Source organism: Henckelia pumila, unplaced genomic scaffold (genome assembly GCF_033568475.1).
Source record: "Henckelia pumila isolate YLH828 unplaced genomic scaffold, ASM3356847v2 CTG_461:::fragment_3, whole genome shotgun sequence".
Taxonomy (NCBI): Eukaryota; Viridiplantae; Streptophyta; class Magnoliopsida; order Lamiales; family Gesneriaceae; genus Henckelia; species Henckelia pumila.
In genome coordinates this window covers 15201342-15224551 of record NW_027331831.1, presented here as the reverse complement: position 1 = coordinate 15224551, position 23210 = coordinate 15201342, and the positions used below count along the sequence as shown (strand labels likewise).

The following is a 23210-nucleotide window of genomic DNA, read 5'->3' as shown; positions in this document are numbered from 1 at the left end:
CTACAGGGCTGGCCAAGCCTCTGATGGATGAGTAGCCTTAATGATTGCATGGATCAAGACGTATGAGTTAAGCCTTCGTTGACGGAGCTGGGTTCCTTCCTATATAATTAAATAGAAAAGTAAACAAATAAATATAAGTTTATTATGAAACTTAAAATAGAAAAGAATTAAATAAAAGTTTTGATCTGTAGAGCAAATAAAGTAGCAGCAAGCAATTTATTTTAGCTTGTAGGTTTTTGCTCTATGAGTATAGAGTTTCTTTAGATTGGCATGACTCTCTGTCTTGCGTTACATTTCATTGTATTCTTCGTTTCGTTTTTTTTTTCCCGAGGTGTGCAACTCATCAGTTTCCTCGATGCGGATGTATTTTTCAGCTCTAGACAGAAGCTCCTCCAAGGTGTTTGGGGATTTTCCTGCTATAGATTCTTTGAACCTTCCTGGACGCAAGTTCTGCTGCATTATTTCAGATAACATATCGTGGTTCATGTGTGGGACTTCATGAACCGCGTGAGTAAATCTCTTAACATAGTCTCTCAAACTTTTTTCTTCTTTCTGAAATATTATGAATAAGTATGTTGTTGTTTTTGGGTATTTCTTGTTGATTGAGAATTGTTGGATGAAGCATTCGGTAAGTTGCTCCAAGTTGGCAATATATCCGGACGACATCTTATTGAACCATGTGAGAACTCGCCCTGATAACGTTGTTTGGAATATCTTGCAATAAGCAGAATCTGTGATGTCATACAAATCTGCTTTTGCGTAGAATTTGTTAATATGATCTTGAGGATCACTAGTTCCATCGAATTCAGGTAGGCTGGGGATTTTGACTCCCTTAGGCAATGCTTCAGATAGAATGGCGTTAGTGAACGGGCTCCGACGTGCAAGCAAGATTGCTGATGAATTCTCTCCAGTTACATATGTGTGAGATCCATCTCCACGGGTTGGATTAGTGGTTTTGTTTTCGTCAAAGACGTCATAAACTGTATGAGTACTTGCTTCCCCCTCTTTAGGAGTACTATTTTTCTCACTCCCCTCAGGATATTTGCCATTTACTTTAGACTTAGTTTTCTTTGGGTCTTTGTTACCGGGGTCATGAGATGAGAGCCCTCTTCTATGAGCTCTCTTGTCGGTGCTTCGGCGTTGACGGGATTCCACGAACTGAGCGACCGCTTCAGTCGCTGCGCGTGCGGCTGTTCCTTCCATTAAGACTGTCAACGTTTTCTTTGTGAAACTAAATCCAGGCGGTGGTTTGGAGATTGTAGGTGGGTCTCCATCGCGATTATTTTCTTGAGATGTTTGTGGTGGAGTATGCATTCTCAATGATGCAGTGAACAATTTTTCACAGACAGCGCCAAGCTGATGTAGCAAAAAATTGATATTACCCGATTAGAAAAAATATGGGTAACTTATGAAGATCTGAATAGCCGGATTAATACTCAAACTGTTCCAAATACCGAACTTCGTGGGTTGTCACCTGCATCACAAAGCAAAATGAGTGGCGTCGAGGGTTGCCCGGCGAAAACACTCCGACGCTCAAGTCAGTATCTGCCCAACATAAGTTTTAAAGAATTCGAGCATGTGACTATAGAGTGCGTACCTTAATAATGAGAGAACTTGGACTATTTATAGATAGTCGGAGAGTTTCATGGGCTTGAGCCTCTTATGAGATTTTAGAAATTTATGGGTCTTGATAAAATGTTCAAATAAATAATTAAATAATATGAGACTCAAATGGATTGAGTCACTAGGCTTGGACCCGGAAGAAAGTCAAATTGAGTAATAACCCATCATGTGTACATTCTATTAAAACAACATTTATGTATGAAAATAATGTAGAATGTGATATTTAATACGGGAGGCTGCGTGTAGTCATTGTCTCAACTTACGTATAAGATAAACCACTTTCGAGTTTTATTTATCAATCATTTTAGATGTAAAAAATGGTGATGAAATTAAGTACTTGAAAACTTTCATTTCGTTAAAAATCACTACTAACTATTTTGCCAATTTGATTAGTTTGAAAATAAGTTGGATCTATGACACTTGAAATATACATCGTTGCTTTAACTATATGCTCAAGCGGCCAAGCCCAAACATAGTGAAGATATCATAATTCATAAATATTGGAACCAATTAAAGAGGCTATTTTATATATGTAAGGTTTGGATATAAATACTTATGGATTTTTTTTATATATCCTTAATTTTATTAGTGCATTCAAATACCAAAATCCTGTCGATTAGAAAGAAATATATATATATTTTTAAAAAAGGACTCGATAAAGTATTTTTTAAAAAAAAATTCTAAATTTGCATCAACTTGGCCCAATTAAATAAATAAATTCTATTTATTTGCAAATAGGTGATGGGAATCATTTTGAAATGAAAGTGTCCATGTGAAACATAAAAGGTAGCAAGTAACACGCGAAACAATATGCGATGTAGGGACGTGCAACAAATTTGTGTTTCAAGTATTTTTAAGATTTATATATCTATTTTATTCTATTCTATTCTATTTTATTATCTAGACTATTCTGTAAATACTGAGTGTCTTATAGTAACTACTTTTTGATGTGTCTACCTTTTTTTGTCCACCTTTTGCTCAATTTCTTTTTTCCACTAACATCTTTCATCTTTTTTTCAACCAATTTTTATCATTTTTGCTTCCATGATTATATAATTTCAAATGTATATATCTCAAATATCAATTTGATTTTATTATCATATTAAATTTTTATTATCTTCTCAATAATTAATTTTCAACTACTAATAATAATACATTATTTCATAAAAAAACTAATAAAATATTCATGTATTATAACGCACATGTAACTGAGTGTACTTTTGTCGCTAGTATTATATTAAGTGTTAGGTCACGCCAAATTGATACGTTGGCGTGGTTTTTTTTTTTTGAAAAAAAAATTATTTAATATTTTTTTTATTTTTTACAATTATTTAATTTAAAAAAACAGCTTTTATTAGCACGTACGTGTACGCAAAAATAGACTATACAAGCACGCAACACGTGCAATTTGGTATTAATATATATTAAAAATATACATATCATCCACTATTTATTGAGGTCCTATTTTGCCTTCTAACAGGCGATCTTTGCCCCACCACTACGTATACTTAACATATCTTGGTGCATATACATGGACATGGTTTGTGGGCGATTCCATGTTAAATCGACACAAAAAACTATCGGTATACTTTTTGGCTCGATCATCTAGTTTGAGAACAAAACATAACGAGAATTTTTCTTTTAGAGTTTGTTTGCATTAATAAGCTAGAACAGAAAAAGTGTTTTTTTTTAAATAAAAAAAATGTTTTTATTGTTTTACACGTGTTTGCATAAATTTGTAATGCTTTCAAAAACACTTAATTAAACAACAATAAATGTTTTTTTTAAGCACATACATATAGCTTTTCAAGTGTTTTTTCTAATAACTCAACTTAAAAAAAAAAAGTTCTTTCAATCTATTTATCTAAAAACAAAATTATTACAGTTTGTACTTAAAAAATGTACTTTTAAAAGCCAAATGATTTTGTATCCAAACTGATTTCGTTGCTTTTGTATAAGCAAACACATGAACAAATAAAATTAATTAAGTAAAAGAAATTGAAAGAGAAGATGATTTAGAAAAGCACATAAAGCAATATGATTTTTTAAAAAAATAAGGAAAATGAAGTAATTGATCCATTAATGACACGTCACATACGACCAGGTTGTATGTGATTGTGCCCGTCCAAGTGTAATAAATATATATAATTGGAATATATAAAGCAGCAGTAGTAGTTGTTGTTGTTCATCGTCATCATCTCTTCTATCAATCTAAATATTTGTTAATATTAATTCACTCTGCAAATTCAATGGATGCTTTGGGTCTGCTGAGGATTCGAGTGAAACGAGGTATCAATCTTGCTGTAAGAGACGCAGCCACCAGTGATCCTTACGTTGTTGTCACTTGCGGCGAGCAGGTCTATGTCTCATCCATCAATTAAATCTCTACTTATTTACTTATTCTTCGATTTTTAATTTTTGGTTTCTTTTATTGGCCTGGAATTGGGTTTCTGGTCAGATTTTGGCTCCTAGCATTTACAGTTTCTGTCAATGAATGAAGGAATTAGACGATTTAATTGATAAAGCATAATATTATTTGCAGCGAGTGAAGACTAAAGCCGTCAAGGACAACTGCAACCCAGTATGGGACGAAGAGTTGACGATTTATATCAAGTATCTAGATGTTCCTATTATTCTCGTAAGTATCATAATCAGATCTCCATTCACATCCAACTTCTAGAGCAATCTGTCTACAAAGTTTTCCGGATTATACCTGAATCCGACCCTGCAGGCCTCCGGTGAACCATCACTTGTATGTATGTATGTATGTACTCACACATGCATGTTTACTTTTCAGAGTGTTTATGACAAAGACACCTTCACCGGAGACGACAGCATGGGAGACGCCCAAATCGACATTAAACCTTACGTAGAATGTCTGAAAATGGGATTGCAAGATCTCCCAGATGGCACTAAAGTGGATAGGGTCCAGCCGGGCCGAGAGAATTGCCTGGCTGATGAAAGCTGTGTTGTTTGGAACAAAGGGAAGATGACCCAAGACATGATTCTCAGGTTGAGAAACGTGGAATCTGGTGAAGTCGAGATCCAGGTCGAATGGATAGACATTCTGGGTTGCGACAGTCTCAAGAGTCAAGCATAACGGGTTCTACCCGCCAGTCTTTCGATGTCAAATGGTGTCGTTGTTACTTGTTGAGATCGACTGATCTCGTATCTAAATAATCGATCCATTGTAGATGTGTCGTTTGCAGGAGTTTTGAAGTACTCGATCATCGTGTTTCTATGTATGAACAGTGAACTCTTTAATAAATGCTATGATGTACATCATAAATTACAGAAGACTTGGAGGAACCACTCGCCTTCTTAGACTAGACAAAGAACCAGTTTTTCTAGCTAACGCATGAACGACATGATTCACCGATTTTTGAACAAAAACAAAAGAAACAGATTAGATATCCAAAGCAAGGTTTATTGAAGGAACCTTATTCTGGCTAAAGTCTAAGAATGCTTCTGATTTAATAATCAATATCTCGCACGAAAATGGTCACTATCAAAATCTAGAAAATTATATCTAGAGCAAAATTTTGAAATATAAATGTAAATTTATAAATTTTGAAGTTACATAATAGTCATGATTATGGTGCATAGCTCTCTTCAACGCAACAGTGATGATAATATCTCAGCCATAGTCTTATCAGGCACATCACCTTCATTCTCAACTTGTATTCCAGACTCCAGCACTGCTGCATCCAATGTTAGTTTCCTTTTAGCAATCTCGTAAACGTTCTCATCAACTGTATTCTTGGTCACGAGCCTTGAAAAATAAAGTAAACGATAAATCATCGTTAAACGTCTAGAGAAGAACATGATGAAGCGAGCACGCGAGACAACACAGGATTCAGATCACAATCTTCGATTTCAAGAATATGGAGGAAGAGGGAACGGTACCTGTACACTGTGACTGGCTTAGTTTGGCCAATGCGATGGCAGCGATCTTCAGCCTGCCGATCAATCTGAGGATTAAAATCCATGTCATGAATTATAACTGTATCAGCTCCAGTCAAGTTCAAACCCTGCCCTCCAGCCCTTGTGGACAGCAAGCATGCAAAGATTGAGGTATCCTTGTTGAAGGTGTCGACGATTGTCTGTCTTTCTGTCACCTGTGTGCTGACAATACGAAATACATATCAAGCTCCACAAAAAGATTATGTGATTTATTTTTGAAAAATAAATGGTATCAATTTTGAACAAAGTAAACAACATTATGCATGCAAAGAAATATTTGGCCTCGAAGATCAATTTTTGGGATCAAACGCTTGACTACTAACGATGGCAACACAACTTGCTATTATGTTCAACTGCATGCTGAATTGAATTATAATCTTGTTGCATTGACGAGCTAATTTTACACTAATATTACGGCCATCTGGACTGCCCTCCCATTTGTCAGTTCACAGACATCGAGACCAATCGGACGCTCAAGATTAAATTTTCCTCTTTCCGTCAGATTTTTCTTCCGAAGTCGGTGGAGGGGATATTTGTGCAATTATAATATACAGCACAAATTAGGTGTAGCTTTTCTCGCATCAAATGCAACAACTAACAAATGAAAATATAACGAACCTCAAAAATTAAATTCTGTAATTCTAGGCATGGCAGATTGGCAGTCAAATTATTGATCAACATTATATACATATATATATATATATATATATATATATATATGAAAAAGTATTAGCATGCCATACTATATCAATCAGGTGCATAGAAAATTTTAACAATGGATACCATTACCTTCCATCAAGGCGCCTGTAATTGACACCGATCACGTCCAAAGCCCACTCCAATATGTCAAGCATTGACGTCCATTGGCTAAATATAAGAACACGATGCCCATGTCGGTTCAGTACAGGGAGTAGTTCGGCCAATGCCTAAGCCAAAAAAATATCCATTATTTCGTTTATAGTTGATATGCAAGCTCAGGAAACTGAACATCCCCAATGTACACTTAGGTTTCTGTTTATTTTAATACTTTCAAAAGAAAGCTTCACATACCCGGCACTTCCCTGAAGCCATGACATGTTCTTCAGAAAGAATTCCCTTCACATTGGCATCCCCATAATAAAGTAAAAGCTGTGAAAGACAGTAAACTGAATATCAGTGTTTATGTCATATACATCATTTCAAGCAAAACATTTCAAATGATAACTAAAAAATAACATGAAATATAGACATGAACACACAAAAAAACAAAAAACTAATCCACAAGTTATACTAGGTACTTGGAATAAAATGTAATCACTAACCTAAAGTTGGTAATGTTTTGAGGTTGTTTAGCTGGTAATGAACAATTTCTTGAAAGATCACAAAATTATATTGTTGAATCTTAATAGAGTTCATGATGCTAAATCCTGGAATATAAAATTTTGAATTAAATAAAATAAGCAAGATTATTTTGCGTATTCATAGATTTGTAAGACTTTAAATCACCGAGAGGACTATAAAGAACTGAAGTCAGTATCTTTTAATTTTTAAACACCCATTGTCCAAGCCTGAATAGCATATCCTACCAAACTGATTATAGAAACAACTACAAGATAGCTATGAGGTTGGATATCAACAATGTTAGCCAATTCTTGTTTAGGCTGACTTACCATAAACACATACATAAAAATTGAACCCTCACGATTTTGAAGAAGTCTAATTCACCATCAATTTAAAACTATTGTATTTTCCCATCAATTTTAATTTACAAAAGGAAGTCCTGTATTGTATCTCATTGGCAAAGACAAAGCTCAAGGGCAAGCAAAAGTATGCCTTACACCTCCTACTGAAGTATCGGATGTCCAATTACAGAACATCAAGAGTAGTTTTCAGAATACATTAAAAGAATAAGAATTTTCCATACAACAGCACCGGCCGATACTAAGGATCAATACAATGTCCCAGGATAGAACAATTTAAAGTATCACTAACTGAACAATGTTCGGCTTCAACAGCGTTCACACAAGCGAAATTGTTACGATTAGCATGCGCCCGACGTTCTCAAGGTTAAACTATTTTAAAACAATATGAGGCTAAAATCTTCGAAAATATTATTACCCTGTGGACTGAGAAGTCATTGTAAGTTCTAAGCTCCTCGATGACCCGTTCCAAGGTACATTCAAAGCCAAATACACCTTTTGGATGCAACATTTTAGCAAAACGAACAATATCATCATCTGTGTAAATGCGTCGCACCAATAAAGGATGATTTGAAATCTGGAAATATGGAAGACACAAGCACATCTATTAAACATACGTAATTATGCATTAAAAAATAACAAACTACGAAAGAAACAAACTTTCAGAACCTTACGAAACTCAAAAAAATAATTAGAAATTTGCCGTCGAGGTAAAATACTAGCAATGTTGCGTAGGCAGGTTTCTGAAGACCTTGTAACACGAGATTGAGATGCAGTACGATAATTCTCAATTGCTTCTTGATAAGCATCTTCTTGTTGTTTTCCCATGAGAACAAACTCGATCTAAACCGCCATCAAGGTCCCCCATTAGATTTTGCAAATAAACAAAGACGAGGTCAATTATTTTTTAGTGGGTTAAGCTGATAAACCACGTACCTTCTGTGTTTTTTGAACTAGCTGCTGCATTACATCAGATTTTAACCGTCTTAAGATGAATGGACCCAAAATGGACTTCATCCTAGAAATTAAATCTCTATCTTCTGCATTTAACAACTTTTTTAAGTCAACATCTCCCGTTTCAAAAAGATCAGGCATCATAAACTCCAACAAAGACCACAACTCCTGCAAATTCAGAGAGCAAAAAAAGGTTGGAGCAGATATCTATTATCTCATGACTCATATATCAGATTCTAAAATAATAGAAAAATCAATCAGCCTCTGGATATATACCCATAAAGAATTAATGATTTATCAATGTAATAAAACAGTAGCCTTTTGAAACGTAAACTGCCAGATAAAAACATCAACATGACACATTTTAGTTATAAGCACACTCCTAAGTTTAAAAAAGTCAACAGTTCAGGTCATATTTTGGACATTAATTATATTTTCCAGAAATATGGGTAAGACAAAAAAAGAACACTCAACACGTGACTCATAATTCATCAGCATACAAGTGGAGAAACATAAAGGACCGAGTATAGATGTCCCTATTTACAATTAAGTATAAAGAGTCGATCAGATAAAGAAAAGTTCAAAAGAGTAACATACATGGGAAAGTACACGTAAATTAAGACATGAGCCAAAATTCATTGCCAAGATACGCCGATCATACTGAAGTTGAACTATGATAGATCATAGAATTTACAATTAGGAAAATGCATTACCCCATTTCTCAAACTAAAAGGGAATAATATATTTTTAAAACTACAGTAATGTGTATTCGAACAACTTCAAACCAATATAGGCATAAAAATATATCAATTTCCAAAGCTATCACCAGCACGTTTATAAAACCAGTAAGTAATAACTGGAAGAGGAACAGAGAAAAATATCTCTGAATTGCTCCTTTTAACAGGCCACGACCAACAGATGCTAATTTCCCCGATTGGTACAATATCTTTAACTGCTGATTTAGTGGAAAAACCTTTTTTCCTCTAACCCCATAGATTAATAATCAAGAAATATGGAAAACCAAATTAGTGGAAAATGACTTAACACGTAATCATGCTCAAAAAAGCAAGATATATTATTTATAAGTTTTGTAAATGATGCAACGCTGGAACCAAATAAAATAAAACAAGTTGCAACTAGCATACATGTAAATCATTTTGTAATGGAGTCCCAGTAAGCATCAGACGCTGTCTTGCATTTCGTGCCACTGACATTAAATTTTTCCATCTGTAGCTGTTCTTATCCTTCAACGCATGAGCTTCATCCATTAAAACACAGCCCCATTTCCAGTGTCTAAGTATTTTTCGGTCATCTTTCTGCTGCCCACTGAACAATAGCTTTAAGGAATAAGAACAAGACAATCTCAAATGACTAGGAATTAACCAAAGAAATGTCTTTGTAGCAAAGAAAACCTGTGGCGTTCAAAAAGTGAATAGCACACAAGAATAACATCAAAAGGTGGTGGCAAACCAGCCTTGCCAAGAGAATTCAACTCTTTCGAATGAGCAGATCTTGCAGAACCATGGTATTGAAGCACAGAGAATGATGGGCACCATTTATTAAGCTCCCTTTCCCAGTTCTCCAACACAGAGGCAGGACAAACAATTAAATGTGGACCAGGGTCATCTTCCAAATGCCTCAACAGGGTCAGATATGTAATTGCCTGAGATGCAAAATTTACTTTACAGTTACTGCAATCTGAAAGATTAAAAACACTTGATAGTAAAGTTTAGATGAAAAATAAACCACAACAAACCAACCTGGATGGTCTTACCAAGACCCATCTCATCAGCCAATATAGCTGCACGTCAAAAGCACTAGTTTAGCACTATAATAGAAGTCATTCACACAAAAATACAACCCCAGCCCCTTCACCAGGCACTCCCACTCTAGCAAGCATAGAATAATCTCACCACATAAGAAGCCCCCATCCCATACAGAATTAAAGGTTGAATCCAATGTTGTGACACTGTAGCTTGTTATCTATTCTCACTCCCGAATCTGAAATTCTGAATTGTCTTAATAAGAATTTGATTCTTGTTAGTGTGGTAACAGATGAATTAACTTGAAAAACTGAATGTCCACTGTCTAAACTTCCTACTGCCACGTCTTCAATGCTTGAAATTCATAAAGCAATCAAAATCAACACCCAATCTCAAACATGCAGATTGCATGTTACAATAAATGAAGAATACCTCCCCCGATTTTCTTTCTGTACAATAGTAGTAGAAAATTGACTCCAACAAGCTGGTATGGCTTTAGTATTGGCTTAAAATCCGAACCTTCACTTCCACACACTTCATTGACATCATCCTATGTACAAAATCGTAAAACTTTTGAAAATAGGTACAAACAAAAAATATATATCGAGTTAAATAAACACCAAAAATTGCATACGCTCTCCAGACACAAATGCCTAAGATCGATCAATGCCTGCCACACACCAAAATGCCTAAGTGGAAACATTCTCGTAATTACCTGAGTGACAATTCTCACTGAAGAAGAAGCGCCCAACTCCACTTCTGAGTATCGGTCACACACTTCCGAGGTTGTACCATACAGCTCCCGCTTCAGCTCAGCAGAAATCTTCTCACACTTCCGCAGGGCCTTTTTAACAACATCATCCTCCTCCTTCACCACCTCCTCCCCCACATCATCATCCTCCTCCGAAAAAGAAAAGGAGAACTCATCTGGGTCATCCTCATCATCCGCAATCACAAACCGATTCCCGCGTTTGCTCGTTCCCGCATCCTTACCGATCTCCATGTCAGCATCTTCGTCCTCCAGCCCTTCGAATTCATTACCATTTCCAACACCCACTTCTCCATTCTCCTCGGAAGACGAAGAACTGTCGATTACATGAATGGGTTTCGGATTGTAAGCGAAAGATTCAATGGGTGGAGGTGGGTTTCCAGAACTTGTCGTGGGTTTGAAGACTCGAGAGGGTTTGAAGGAATCGGAGTGAAGGGACCACTCATCATCGGAGACTTCGATCAATTCTCGGTCCCGTTTCATTCCACCTTCAAGAACCCAGTTACGGGGAAGAGAGGAAAGCAGGCCGAATACTCCAAAGAAAGACTGTGCGGCAATATACCGCCATTTCTCTAATTTGCCATAAAAGCTTACTTTTTTGCTGCGACAAAAACAAGGCCGTGTTTGGTAGGGAAACATTAATTCAATCCTTGAATTGTTTTTTTTTTTTTTTTTTTTGAATTGTTGGATCAATTTATAACCACGTCCAATTCTTTTTTTAAAATAAAAATCCATCATTAAACTCTTTTAAAAAATATAAATTTAATCCTGTCAAAATATATAATATATTTAATTTGTGAAATTCAAAAAAAGAATATTTGGTAGTTTCATTTTAAAATCGCATCGCTTTAATATTAATTAGATTGAATGAAAGCAAATTGCTTATTAGAAATATAATTATATTATCTATATTTTAGTACATCATGAGGAAGAGAGGCATTATCTTTATGTCACAATGTATTAACGTAATGATTCTATATTCACTAATATTTAAATCAAAAAATTTATTATAAAATATTTTTGATTTGCAATAATTCTCCCCAACACATGATTATTTTATGTTATATTTGAAGTATTTTTTTCAATATGACGTATATTTGAAGTATTTTTTTCAATATGACGTGGTCAAATATTAGTCATTGAATCGTCAACATATATGTCAATTTTCATAAAAATACGAGTGAGTTACATGATTTAATGACATTGAAATAGAATGGAAAACACTCTCGTTATAGCATAGATTAATTCGTCAACACATACGTTTGAACTTGTTATGTGGTTTAATAAATTGAAATTGTATAATCACAACTAACTATAGTTTTTGACAAAGCGATGAGCATTTGATTCTAAAATTAGTATTAAGATCAAGGTCCATCATATATTCATGTGTTTGATTATCATTAACTGTAATTTTTTTATAAAACAACTAATTACAATCATCGTGAATTTTCATGATGACAAACATTCAACTTATACATTAAATTAAATATAAAAATTCTTACAAGATTCACATTCAAAGTTTTGAATCTTTTATACAAATAATATTAATTTGAAAATCTAATGTGTACTCATATTGTGCTCGAGATTACTATTTATAGTTATGTTTAATAAATAACTAAAAAAAGACATAAATCACAAATGGGTATAATTAAGGCTCAAAATGAGGTATTTTTAAAAATGGCCTCTACAAATATTCAGAATGAAATTTGGCCTTACTTTAAGTTAATTTTTTAAACTAACCTTTAATTATGTTAAGTTCCAAATTTATTCTTTAGACTATTTTAAAATTAACATACAAATATATTACTATAATTATGGAACTACTACATATTTTATTAGGCAACTTTGTTTTCACTTAAGTATAAATTAATTATTTGCATTTGTTTTTATTTTCGAATTTTTTTTTGAAATTTAATTTATAATAATAATAAAACTTTAATAAAACCATAACATTTTAATGAATTAGTTAAATTTTTAGTACTAAAAATTCATTATTTATTATTTTTACAATTAGAAACATATGATATACATAAAAATTATATTGATAATTATAATACTGCTAAATATGCATAATATTAAATGATAAGAGCAAATGAATAATAATAATAATAATAATAATAATAATTATTATTATTATTATTATTATTATTATTATTATTATTAAATCCATTATATGAGGAAAATAGAAAATTAAGATGATAATATTATTAATTATAATAAAAAAAAGTCGGTAATAGTAAGGATGTTTAACGTATATGCAGTGTATATTTTGATCTATTAACTTATATATGGATCAAATAATAATGAATATTATTGTTATTGTTATATTCGAGATATATCTCACACATAAAAAAATTTTGTATTTTTACTGTATTTAATTTTTAAGTTTATTTCAACTATGGAAATTGATTTTAATTTTATTAAATCATACTAATTTATATGAGATGATTAATAGAAAGAAAGGGTATTTTAGGATTATTAAATTATTAAAGGCTATATTATAAATTTTTTAGTAAAAAATAAAGTGAAAGGAGAAAAAAAAGTGAAGAAGGGTCGGATTTAAAAAATCTCTGTGTAGAACCGACATCAAAACAACAACTTCAAGGTATATACTTTTTATATGATTTCATCTTGATGATTATTTCTTTTTTTTTTTTACTTTCCAATTCAGTGATTCTTTGAGGTTTTTTTTTATTGTGTTGTGGTTATGTTGAAGTTTCGTACATCGTTTGATTTATACAGAGTTGATGATTAATATTTAGGTTTTACTTAATCAATTATAGATTTATTATCTGAAATTCGTTATTGTTCTTTATTATAACAATTTTATTGTCAATTTTTATAGTTTAGTACTGGATTATAAAGATTATATGGATAGTATTTATAGTATTCGAATTTGCTACTTAAAATATGATTTTGTGATATTTTTGTTGCGAAATGGGTTATGATCTTCATTTTTTTTATCTTATTGCATTGAATGTTATGTTTTTTATTGATTATATCGAAACTAAAAATCTCAAAGTGGTTTTTACAACATTGCGTTTTTTGGTTGTTATAAATATAAGAAGCATATGTTTGTGACCTCGATCTGTAGTGGGCGTATTTTGATGGATATATTTGTGAGTATAGACAAAAAAACGTGCAGAAATTTCTCCAGAATTCATGATTATACAATACAGAGCACCACATCATAAGATGTTCGTGTTTCTAACGATAATGTCCTTATTATGATTCATCTTTATATGTGAATAAAACTCACAATGATCGAATTGAAGACAGAAAGCAAACATGAGCATCTTAACATTTTTTTTATTTTGAGAGGTAATATGTGTGTGTGTGTGTGTGTGTGTGTTCATATTGAGATTTTGATAATGGTTTGTGTTACATCTATTAAGATTGAAATTGTGTTTTGATATTATTGCTATTTTATATTGAATTGATAAGGGTTCGTAAGGAAGACACATAATTATGGATCGCAATTGGATACATGCGGTGGAAACAAGCTATATAGCAGTTGACATCGTAGAGCCGATACTGGTGAAATGAAATTGGTATATGAGTTATCTTATCATCCTTCTTCTCTGCAGAACAACTTGCAAATAGATTATAGGGTAGAGTTAGAATACCGCAAAGTATGAAAAGACAAGAAGTGGCAAGGCATGATATTCATGACACATATAACGAGGGATAAAACTTGCTTATGATTGTACGGTCAAAGATCCAGATATTAATGTATTTCATGGTTGCATTTGATCGAATTTTGAACTTTAGAATGATTATTTAAAGGTCATAAATTCCGATATAGTGCTCGATTATTATCATATTGTTCCCAAATTTCATATTTTTCTTCTTGTTATTGTACATTTGATACTGTTATAAATGATAATGTTAATATTTTTATATATTTTTCAATTATTTAATTGTTTATGCCATAAATGTTCGCTATTGTTTCAAATTAATATGGAATGATTCTGAATCCAGGATAATTTTATCCTAATTTATTTTCACTTGGCAATGTTAGTATTGCGGACCTAAAATTTTATCCTGCTAAGTAGAACAATTTATGCTGAATTATGTCGCATTTGTATTCTTATTATGGATGTGTTGCGTCAAACAACATGATCAGACATGCTCTTTCAATATTGGAGTTCAAATATAAGTTTAATCTTATTAATTAAACTAATCAACGTATATTATATTTAAAATTTTTTAAAGTTTATAATGACATGTAGTTATGCAATTGTTGTAATTGTATAATGAACAATATCACTTATGTTGATCTCATTCAATAATGAACAATGTATTCATCTTCTACATTTGTCAAAGTAGTAATCATGATATTATATGACCAATACCAATGTAATTTGACAACAATTCATACGAAAATGAAAATTTGTTATAAATCAACAATTCATACGACAATGAAAATTTGTTATAAACATTATAATATGTGTTGTGCACAAAATCATAACATTTGTATGTGTGTGTGTGTGTGTGTGTGCAGAGAATGAGTTTCTCTCATACCCAATTGTTTATTTGTTTGTGTCGTAAATGTTCGAGATTATTCTAAATTAATATGGAATGATTCTGAATTTGAGACGATTTGATCCTATTTTATTTTCACTTGAAAATGTTGGTATTGGTGACATAAAATTTTATCCCGGTAAGTAGAATAATTTATGTTATTTTATCATCTATTACATCAATTTGTAAGACGACGCATGTATTTCAACTCCACTAATCCCAAAGAATATGAGACTACGAAATCCGACACAACGCGTACGCATTAATAAGATACATTAGCCTTAATCGAGCATAAATTGTTCCAACTTGAAGGAAAATCATTTGGGCCATCAAGATCACTCTTTCCTAGCGTCCAAGATTTTGGTTCTAAATGTCAGGTATTTGGAACAATCCCAACAATATCAGGGATAATAGTATTCATTTTCGGCACAATAGGATATGTCATTGTGATTTTGAGATTTATCGTTTGCACACGCACCAAGATGCTACAATATGCCTCATAACAAACGTTATGAGGAGTTTTCAATACCTCGAGATCGGTAGAATAATTACCCAAGTGTTTGTCATGAAATGTCTTGTGCACTACTTTGTCTAAAGTATAAGATGAACACAATGATCTTTACTCAATGAGATCATATTTGTTGATGTCAATTGTCTCCTAATGACACAATTGGGTAATAATCGAAACTTTCAAACTCATAAGTTGTTGAATCTGAGTTTTTTTCATCTATTACATCACTTTGTGAGACGACACATGTATTTCAACTCTACTGATCCCAAAGAATATGAGACTACGAGATCCAGCACAACGCGTACGCATTAATAGGATACATTAGGCTTAATCGAGCATAAATTGTTCCAACTTGAAGGACAATAATTTGGGCCATCAAGATCACTATTTTCTAGCGTCCAAGATTCGAATATAAATGTCAGGTATTTGGAACAATCCAAGCAATATCGGGGATAATACTCTTAATTTTCGTCACAATGGGACATGTTAATATAATCTTGAGATTCATCGTTTGCACATGCACCAAGATGCTACAATATGTCTCGTAACAAACGTTATGAAAAGTTTTCAATACCTCAAGATCGGTAGAATAATTACCCAAATGTTTATCATGTAATGTTCTGTGCACTACTTTGTCTAATGTATAGGAGGAACACAATAATCATTACTCAATGAGATCACATTTGTTGATGTTAATTGTCTCCCAATGACTATAATTGGGTAATAATTCAAACTTTCAAACTCATAAGTTGTTAAATATGGGTTTTTATCATCTATTACATCACTTTGTAAGATGACGAATGTATTTCAACTCCACTAATCCCAAATAATATGAGACTACGAGATCCGGCACAATGCGTACGCATTAATAGGATACAATAGCCTTAATCAAGCATAAATTGTTCCAACTTGAAGGACAATCATTTGGGCCATCAAGATTACTCTGTCCTAGCGTCTAAGATTTCGGCTCTAAATGTCAGGTATTTGAAACAATACCAGCAAAATCAGGGGTAATACTCTTAATTTTCGGCACAATAGGAAATGTCATTGTGAACTTGAGATTTATCGTTTTCACATGCACCAAGATGCTACTATATGTCTAATAAAAAACGTTATGAGGACTTTTCAATACCTCAAGATCGGTAGAACAATTATCCAAGTGTTTATCATGTAATGTTTTGTGCACTATTTTGTCTAAGGTATAGGAAGAACACAATGATCATTACTCAATGAGATCACATTTGTTGATGTCAATTGTCTCTCAATGGCTACAATTGGGTAATAATTCAAACTTTGAAACTCATAAGTTGTTGAATCTGAGTTTTTATTATCTATTACATCAATTTGTAAGATGACACATGTATTTTAACTCCACTAATCTCAAAGAATATAAAACTACGAGATCTGGCACAACACATACGCATTAATAGAATTCATTAGCTTTAATTGAGGACAAATTGTTTCAACTTGAAGGAAAATCATTCGGGCCATACAGATCATTCTTTCCCAGCGTCCAACATTTCGGCTCTAAATGCCAGGTATTTGGAACAATTCCAAAAATATCAGGGATTATACTTTTGATTTTCGGCACAATAGAACATGTCATTGTGAACTTGAATTCATCGTTTGCACATGCACCAAGATGCTACTATGTTTCTCATAACAAACGTTTATGAGGAGTTTTCAATACCTCAAGATTGGTAGAACAATTACTCAAATGTTTGTCATGTAATGTCTTGTGCACTACTTTGTCTAAGGTATAGGAGGAACACAATGATCAATATTACTCAATGAGATCACATTTTTTGACGTCAATTATCTCCCAATGACTACAATTGGGTAATAATTCAAACTTTCAAACTCATAAGTTGTTGAATCTGATTTTTTAATCATCTATTACATTAATTTATAAGACAACACATGTATTTTAACTCCACTAATTTCAAAGAAATGAGACCACGAGATCCGAAACAACACGTACACATTAATAGAATACATTGGCCTTAATCGAGCATAAATTATTTCAACTTCAAGGACAATCATTTGGGCCATCAAGATAACTATTTAATAGCAGCTAAGATTTCGGCTCTAAATGAAAGGTATTTGGAACACTCTCAGAAATATTAGGGATAATACGCTTGATTTACGGCACAAGACGACAGTGACCAATCTGCTTGAAATTACTCTTATGAGCCTAACAATAAAAAAAAATTAATAGCTTTATGACAGTGACCAATCAAAGGCTTTTACTACAATCTACCTCTCATTATTGAGTCTGTTGATACAATACATCTATCATTCACTCGTTTCTTCAAGTTCTACCTTGTAAAAAAAATTATTTTACAGCATAAAATTGAAGATTGCACCACAATGTCTCTGCGGCACAACACATGACCTAGACAAGTACAAATGTGTCTCAATTGAGCACATAACCTTCTACTTCTCAGGATAAAATTTTGGGTCACTATGACCGACCTTCCAAAGTAATAGTAAATTAGTTTTAATTGTCTTTGATTCGAGATAATTTCAAATATATTTGAAACAACACAAGAGAAAACAATACATAAGAGTACACTACAACCAAAACTCAAATTAATATAAAACAACTGTGTGTTTCACAAAATAATGAAATCAAGCGTAAACCAGCAATACTTACATTGGAGCATGTATATCTCCTCAAAGGTCCGTGCTTTAGCCAACTTCCATAACCGTTTTTCTCTTGTGCAAGTGTAGAGATGGAGCATACGTTAGGGGTAGGTTTTTGGTATACCGTATCAAAAATATTGGTATGAAAAAAATTCATACCGATATCGATATCGAAATTCCGAAATTTTGGTATAGAAAAATTCCATACTAATACTGTATAGATACCGAAAAAAATTTCGATATACCAAAAAAATGTATATGTATCGAAAAAATTTTGGTACGGTATTTCGAAAATTTGGTATTTTGGTTCGGTATCCCAACCCTATCATATGTTGTTTTCTTGATTATGGAAGCCCAATATTTTTTGTTATGTCGACGGTAACTTCTCAACACCTAAATAAAAAAATAATAATTTATATTGAGGTTAGAAAGATAAAATTGTGTATGAAAATTTTAATAAAATTAGAGAATAATAAATGATTTAGTATTATTAGCTTCACAAAATTATCTACTAAATGTTACAAACATTAACATGATGACTCCCCATAAATAGTCGTTCAACTGCCTTGATAATCTCGGATGTCTGTTCGAGAAAAAGTGAACTCGTCGAATAGAGTGCATTGATATGAAAGTAGAATATTTCTCAGATGATATTGGAGATACATATCGAAGAATCATGGTTTCTAATGAAATTTCAGCATATTGTTCTCAGGCTCGCAAAAATATCCATCAAGTTGAATCCAATGAAGATTGAAATCACAAAATTATGTTCTTTTACTTGTAGCGACCCAAAAAAAAAATACAAGAATCACTTATAGATTTCATTATCAAACTATTAAAAAAAACTACATTCAATAATTTAAATTGAAAATCATACATTCATTCATATAACACATGACATAAAAAAAAATATTACACAGTAACAAATTCAAGCAGCCCATTTTCATTTTAATGATAAAAAAATATCAATATCTATGTCATAATGCAGCATTAAAACCATTATGATTCGAAATTAAATCGTTATAATCGAGAACAATAAGAAATTTCGGCTATTCTATCTCAAAATTGCAGTAAATGAGATTCATTCACACTCACAAACGGAAAAATCAAAGATTGATCAAAAATCTGTGCAATTCACACGATGACACAAAATTTAATACAATCACTAAAACCATAACAAATATCAAAAAATCGCTCAAACATATTCCACAAAAATAACATCAATAAGATAAACAATATCAGGACTTTATTCATAGCATATTCCAACAACAACAACAAAAATCACAAAATCACACTTTTAGGCAGCAGATTTGAATACTATAAGGCATTCATATAATATTTATAATCTAGTACTAAAATATAAAAATTGACAATAATATCGTTATAATCGAGAACAATTACGAATTTCAAATATAAATCCACAATTGGTTGAAATGAACACAGACCCACTCATATACATAAAACTTAAATATTGTCCATAAGATCTGTATAATTCATGCGATGTATGGAACTTTAACATAACCACAACACAATATACACAAGTAGACAACCCTCAAAGAATAACTCAATTGGAAAAGAAAGAAAAACCCCAATCATCAAGACGGAATTTGATATAATTTTTTTTAAATTTTTCAGAAAAAAATTATACTTTAAACTTGTTGGTTCGATGCTGTTTTTTCTCAAAGAATTCGAAATCTAATGCTTCTTGGCTTTAAACTCCTTTCGCCTCAATTTGTTGCACCAAATGTCGACACAAATATGTAGATCGTCGTTGATTTATCCGTAAGGGTTCAAGGAGAAAGAAGATTGGGGAAATGTTGGATTGGAAAGAGAAAAAAACTATTATTAAATATAGATTGATTGTTCAAATGAGTATTATTGATTCTTTTAAAGTTGAGGACAATTTCGTAATTTAGCCTCAATTAGAGAGTTCAAACACATGTCAGACTTTTTTCAGAAAATAAAAACTATAAAATAGGGACCGAGAAATAATTTGAGTTTGTTAATGAGAATTTAACTACAATTTTCCCATTAAATAATTTCTCATCATGATGTGACACAAAATTATCAATAAACCAGAGAAATAAATATTTTTTCTAGAGTTGTTACAATTCGACTTGCTGAAATCCCGAACAAAGTCTTACAACCCATTTATTCAATTCAATTCGATTGGGACCAAAAATCGAAACCTAGAAAACACGAATCGAGGGAGGGATCAATTCATTCATCTGATGGAGATTTCCGGCTCATCGAAGAAGATGATAGCGACGCAGGAAGAGATGGCGGAGGCGAGGGTCCCAATTCCGTACAGAGACCAGTGTGCCCATTTGCTGATCCCGCTCAACAAATGCCGGCAGGCCGAGTTTTACCTGCCGTGGAAGTGCGAGACGGAGCGCCACTCCTATGAGAAGTGTGAGTACGAACTCGTCATGGAGAGGATGCTGCAGATGCAGAAGATCCGAGAGCGAGGAGCCCAGTCGGCAAACCATTCCATTCCCCTTGTCCCCAAAACTGCTGGTGCTTGAGATTATGTGTTTGAAGGTGAGTTTTCCATCTGGGTACTTCCAGAAGTTGTCCGTGAAAATGTGTTCTCCTTTCTTTTCTGATTTCGATTTTATTGGCATTTCTGCCTTTTCGTTTCAATTCGTGGGACAACAGGAGAAAGATTAGAACTTTCACATGTATAAGATGCATCACTAAATTACCACAGTCAATTACAGTGTCATAACCTCAACGTATTTCGATTCTAATTCACTGGAGAGCCTCTCAGGTTCTCAGACTGCATTTCCGCGATGTAGAAAATGAAATATCTACCCTTTCATCCCGGTTTCAACATATGTTTGGAGGTGCTGTGTGCTAGTAGCAATTGATATTTGGTTGAGAAACCTTGAAATGCACTCTAGTTTCAGCATTTTAAATCTTGTCACCCATACATATTGCCAATATGTAAACTTCTGAGACTATGTAGGGCTTGTCCCAAAAGATATGTTGGCCCCTTCAAAATCCTGGACATGCCACCAAGCACCATACAGAGTTATTTGTTACCAGATCTTATAGAAAGACACGGATGTGTGCATGTAGGTGTGATTTGGTGCGGATTCATGCCAATTTATCAGTTCCCTGAAGGACCATGGGCATAAAGCAAGTAGTTTTTCTTTGTGAATATATATAGAACAGTGTTGGATAGATATGCATACACTGAATATTGATTGCTCTCATAGGGTGGCCAGTGTTATGTCCCATGTCCTGAACTGGTAATTGTTAAATAGCTAACATGCGCAGCTGTTTCACAGAGAAGGTTAGTCTTTTGGTTTCGGGCCCTACTCAGGTATGTGGGCTAACAAGACATGCATTATCAATATTGTCCTAGAAGATCAATCTTCTAATAGAAATGTGCCACCAAATATGGTCAAACATTGTTTTTCATTGATAGTGTCCTCATAGGCATTCATCATATTAAAGCCCCTTTTGGTAGAAGTTTAATTTGATTACAGGTCCCGAGCCCTAAATACCATATGTGCAAAGTGATTATCTTGTTTTTGGTTACAGGTCCTACGTCCTAAATATCATATGTACAAAGTTACACGTCCATGATTGTCTTGGTCCAAAATTTCTCACCCATTGTTCCCTATTGGTTGTGCCCGTCCCCATAATAAATGACTTTGAAATAACATGTGTTCTCGAGAGCGAAGCTGCTTTTTGGAAAAAGAGCTCAGATTCATTGAACATGAGTAGACGTGTTGAAGCCGGATGAACCCTAGTCCTTTTGAACAAACTCATTGGATGGCCATCCAAATACTGTATTTTCCTCATCCAGAATCTTGATAAGCTCTTTGTTTATAATCTGTAAGATGAGTGAGCTAATCCATGTGGTCCATTAGTTTCTACGGTAATACTTCTTTTGATTCAGTGCTTCCAAAATTCAATGGAACCCAATTCAAGAGTTAGCCGCTTATATGCAACTTGCTCACAGGGCATGCCTGTGAGGGTTTGATCCTCATCAACCGTGAGCACGATAGCCATGTGCTCCACAAAACCTTGGATCTTGATAAGAGTAAACATCTTAATAGGGTTTCATTTTGGTTCACTTTTTCGGTAGAATTTGCTGATAGATTGTTGATTCTTTTAAATTCGGCCGATCCTTTTGTAAACATCTTAATATTTCTGTCTTTGTCAAAGTTTGCCCCTTTTTCTCGAGTTCGTTCTCTGCATCTCACTCTCGTTTCATATCCAGGGGAGAAGGTTGAAAGGTGTAACCAGTGGCAGCCAGTGGAGCCATTGATTTGAAAGTCGTTCTTTTTTCTTTTCAAATTAGATTGTGCACTAACGATGATTATCCAGGTTGAAATAATTCAACGCATAATAATTGTGCCCCGTTTGACATCCTTTTCCCAGCGTCCATTTGAAGACGATCGATGATGTTTTGTCTGATTTTTCTGTCTCAGTTTTCTGACTTTGTTCTTCGTTAATTTTTTCGACTCACTGGATATATACCATAAAACCTTGTTTTTCACTATTTCAAAAAGAAAAAAAGATATCTTGGTTTATACTTGCAAATCTTGGTAGAAGCACTACTTAATAATGAACAATATTTATATGATTTCAGCCAGATGGTGACTCATTTGTAAATTGATTAATCTTTAGATCTTACCAACTATTCTTCGGTTGGTTCACCTTCTCTCTCAAAGTCAGTTTGGATGCAACAAACCACTTTGTAAAATGTGTTTCTTTTTATAAAAGCTAGAATTATTCTTATGTTTGGATGCAGTAATCAGATG

At 33.3% G+C, this 23210-nt stretch overlaps 3 protein-coding genes across 4 annotated transcripts; 2 read left to right on the top strand and 1 right to left on the bottom strand.

Moving 5' to 3' along the window:
• Positions 1 to 3812: 3812 nt before the first annotated feature.
• Positions 3813 to 4924, top strand: LOC140872117 (protein C2-DOMAIN ABA-RELATED 7-like). The gene is made up of 3 exons (XM_073274874.1): positions 3813 to 3980; positions 4166 to 4261; positions 4421 to 4924. Exons 1-3 carry the CDS (start codon positions 3873 to 3875, stop codon positions 4721 to 4723), a joined length of 507 nt encoding a protein of 168 aa, XP_073130975.1. The 5' UTR covers positions 3813 to 3872; the 3' UTR covers positions 4724 to 4924.
• A 105-nt stretch (positions 4925 to 5029) lies between these two features.
• LOC140871585 (protein CHROMATIN REMODELING 19) lies at positions 5030 to 11357 on the bottom strand. 2 transcript variants are annotated; one of them, XM_073274156.1, is made up of 12 exons: positions 10698 to 11357; positions 10415 to 10532; positions 9980 to 10020; positions 9632 to 9882; positions 9365 to 9545; positions 8202 to 8387; positions 7935 to 8108; positions 7684 to 7842; positions 6637 to 6714; positions 6376 to 6512; positions 5530 to 5748; positions 5030 to 5395 (listed from the first exon to the last, which is right to left on the bottom strand). In XM_073274156.1, the coding sequence occupies exons 1-12, from the start codon at positions 11232 to 11234 to the stop codon at positions 5236 to 5238; spliced, it is 2241 nt and encodes a 746-aa protein (XP_073130257.1). In that variant the 5' UTR covers positions 11235 to 11357; the 3' UTR covers positions 5030 to 5235. The 2 variants fall into 2 exon arrangements, with proteins under 2 accessions (XP_073130257.1, XP_073130258.1); XM_073274157.1 differs by lacking the exon at positions 5030 to 5395 and having other exon boundaries at positions 5604 to 5741.
• A 9176-nt stretch (positions 11358 to 20533) lies between these two features.
• On the top strand, positions 20534 to 22981 carry LOC140871875 (NADH dehydrogenase [ubiquinone] 1 beta subcomplex subunit 7). The gene is made up of 2 exons (XM_073274616.1): positions 20534 to 20973; positions 22667 to 22981. Exon 1 carries the CDS (start codon positions 20664 to 20666, stop codon positions 20955 to 20957), a length of 294 nt encoding a protein of 97 aa, XP_073130717.1. The 5' UTR covers positions 20534 to 20663; the 3' UTR covers positions 20958 to 20973; positions 22667 to 22981.
• The last annotated feature ends 229 nt before the right edge of the window (positions 22982 to 23210 follow it).

Coding starts and splice junctions, on each gene's coding strand:
- LOC140872117 (XM_073274874.1), top strand. CDS start 3,873: ATGGATGCTTTGGGTCTGCTGAGGATTCGAGTGAAACGAGGTATCAAT. Junction 3,981..4,165: donor TTGTCACTTGCGGCGAGCAG/GTCTATGTCTCA, acceptor TATTATTTGCAG/CGAGTGAAGACTAAAGCCGT. Junction 4,262..4,420: donor TAGATGTTCCTATTATTCTC/GTAAGTATCATA, acceptor TTTACTTTTCAG/AGTGTTTATGACAAAGACAC.
- LOC140871585 (XM_073274156.1), bottom strand. CDS start 11,234: ATGAAACGGGACCGAGAATTGATCGAAGTCTCCGATGATGAGTGGTCC. Junction 10,533..10,697: donor CAGTGAGAATTGTCACTCAG/GTAATTACGAGA, acceptor TTTTGTACATAG/GATGATGTCAATGAAGTGTG. Junction 5,749..6,375: donor TACAGGCGCCTTGATGGAAG/GTAATGGTATCC, acceptor TCGTATTGTCAG/CACACAGGTGACAGAAAGAC.
- LOC140871875 (XM_073274616.1), top strand. CDS start 20,664: ATGGAGATTTCCGGCTCATCGAAGAAGATGATAGCGACGCAGGAAGAG.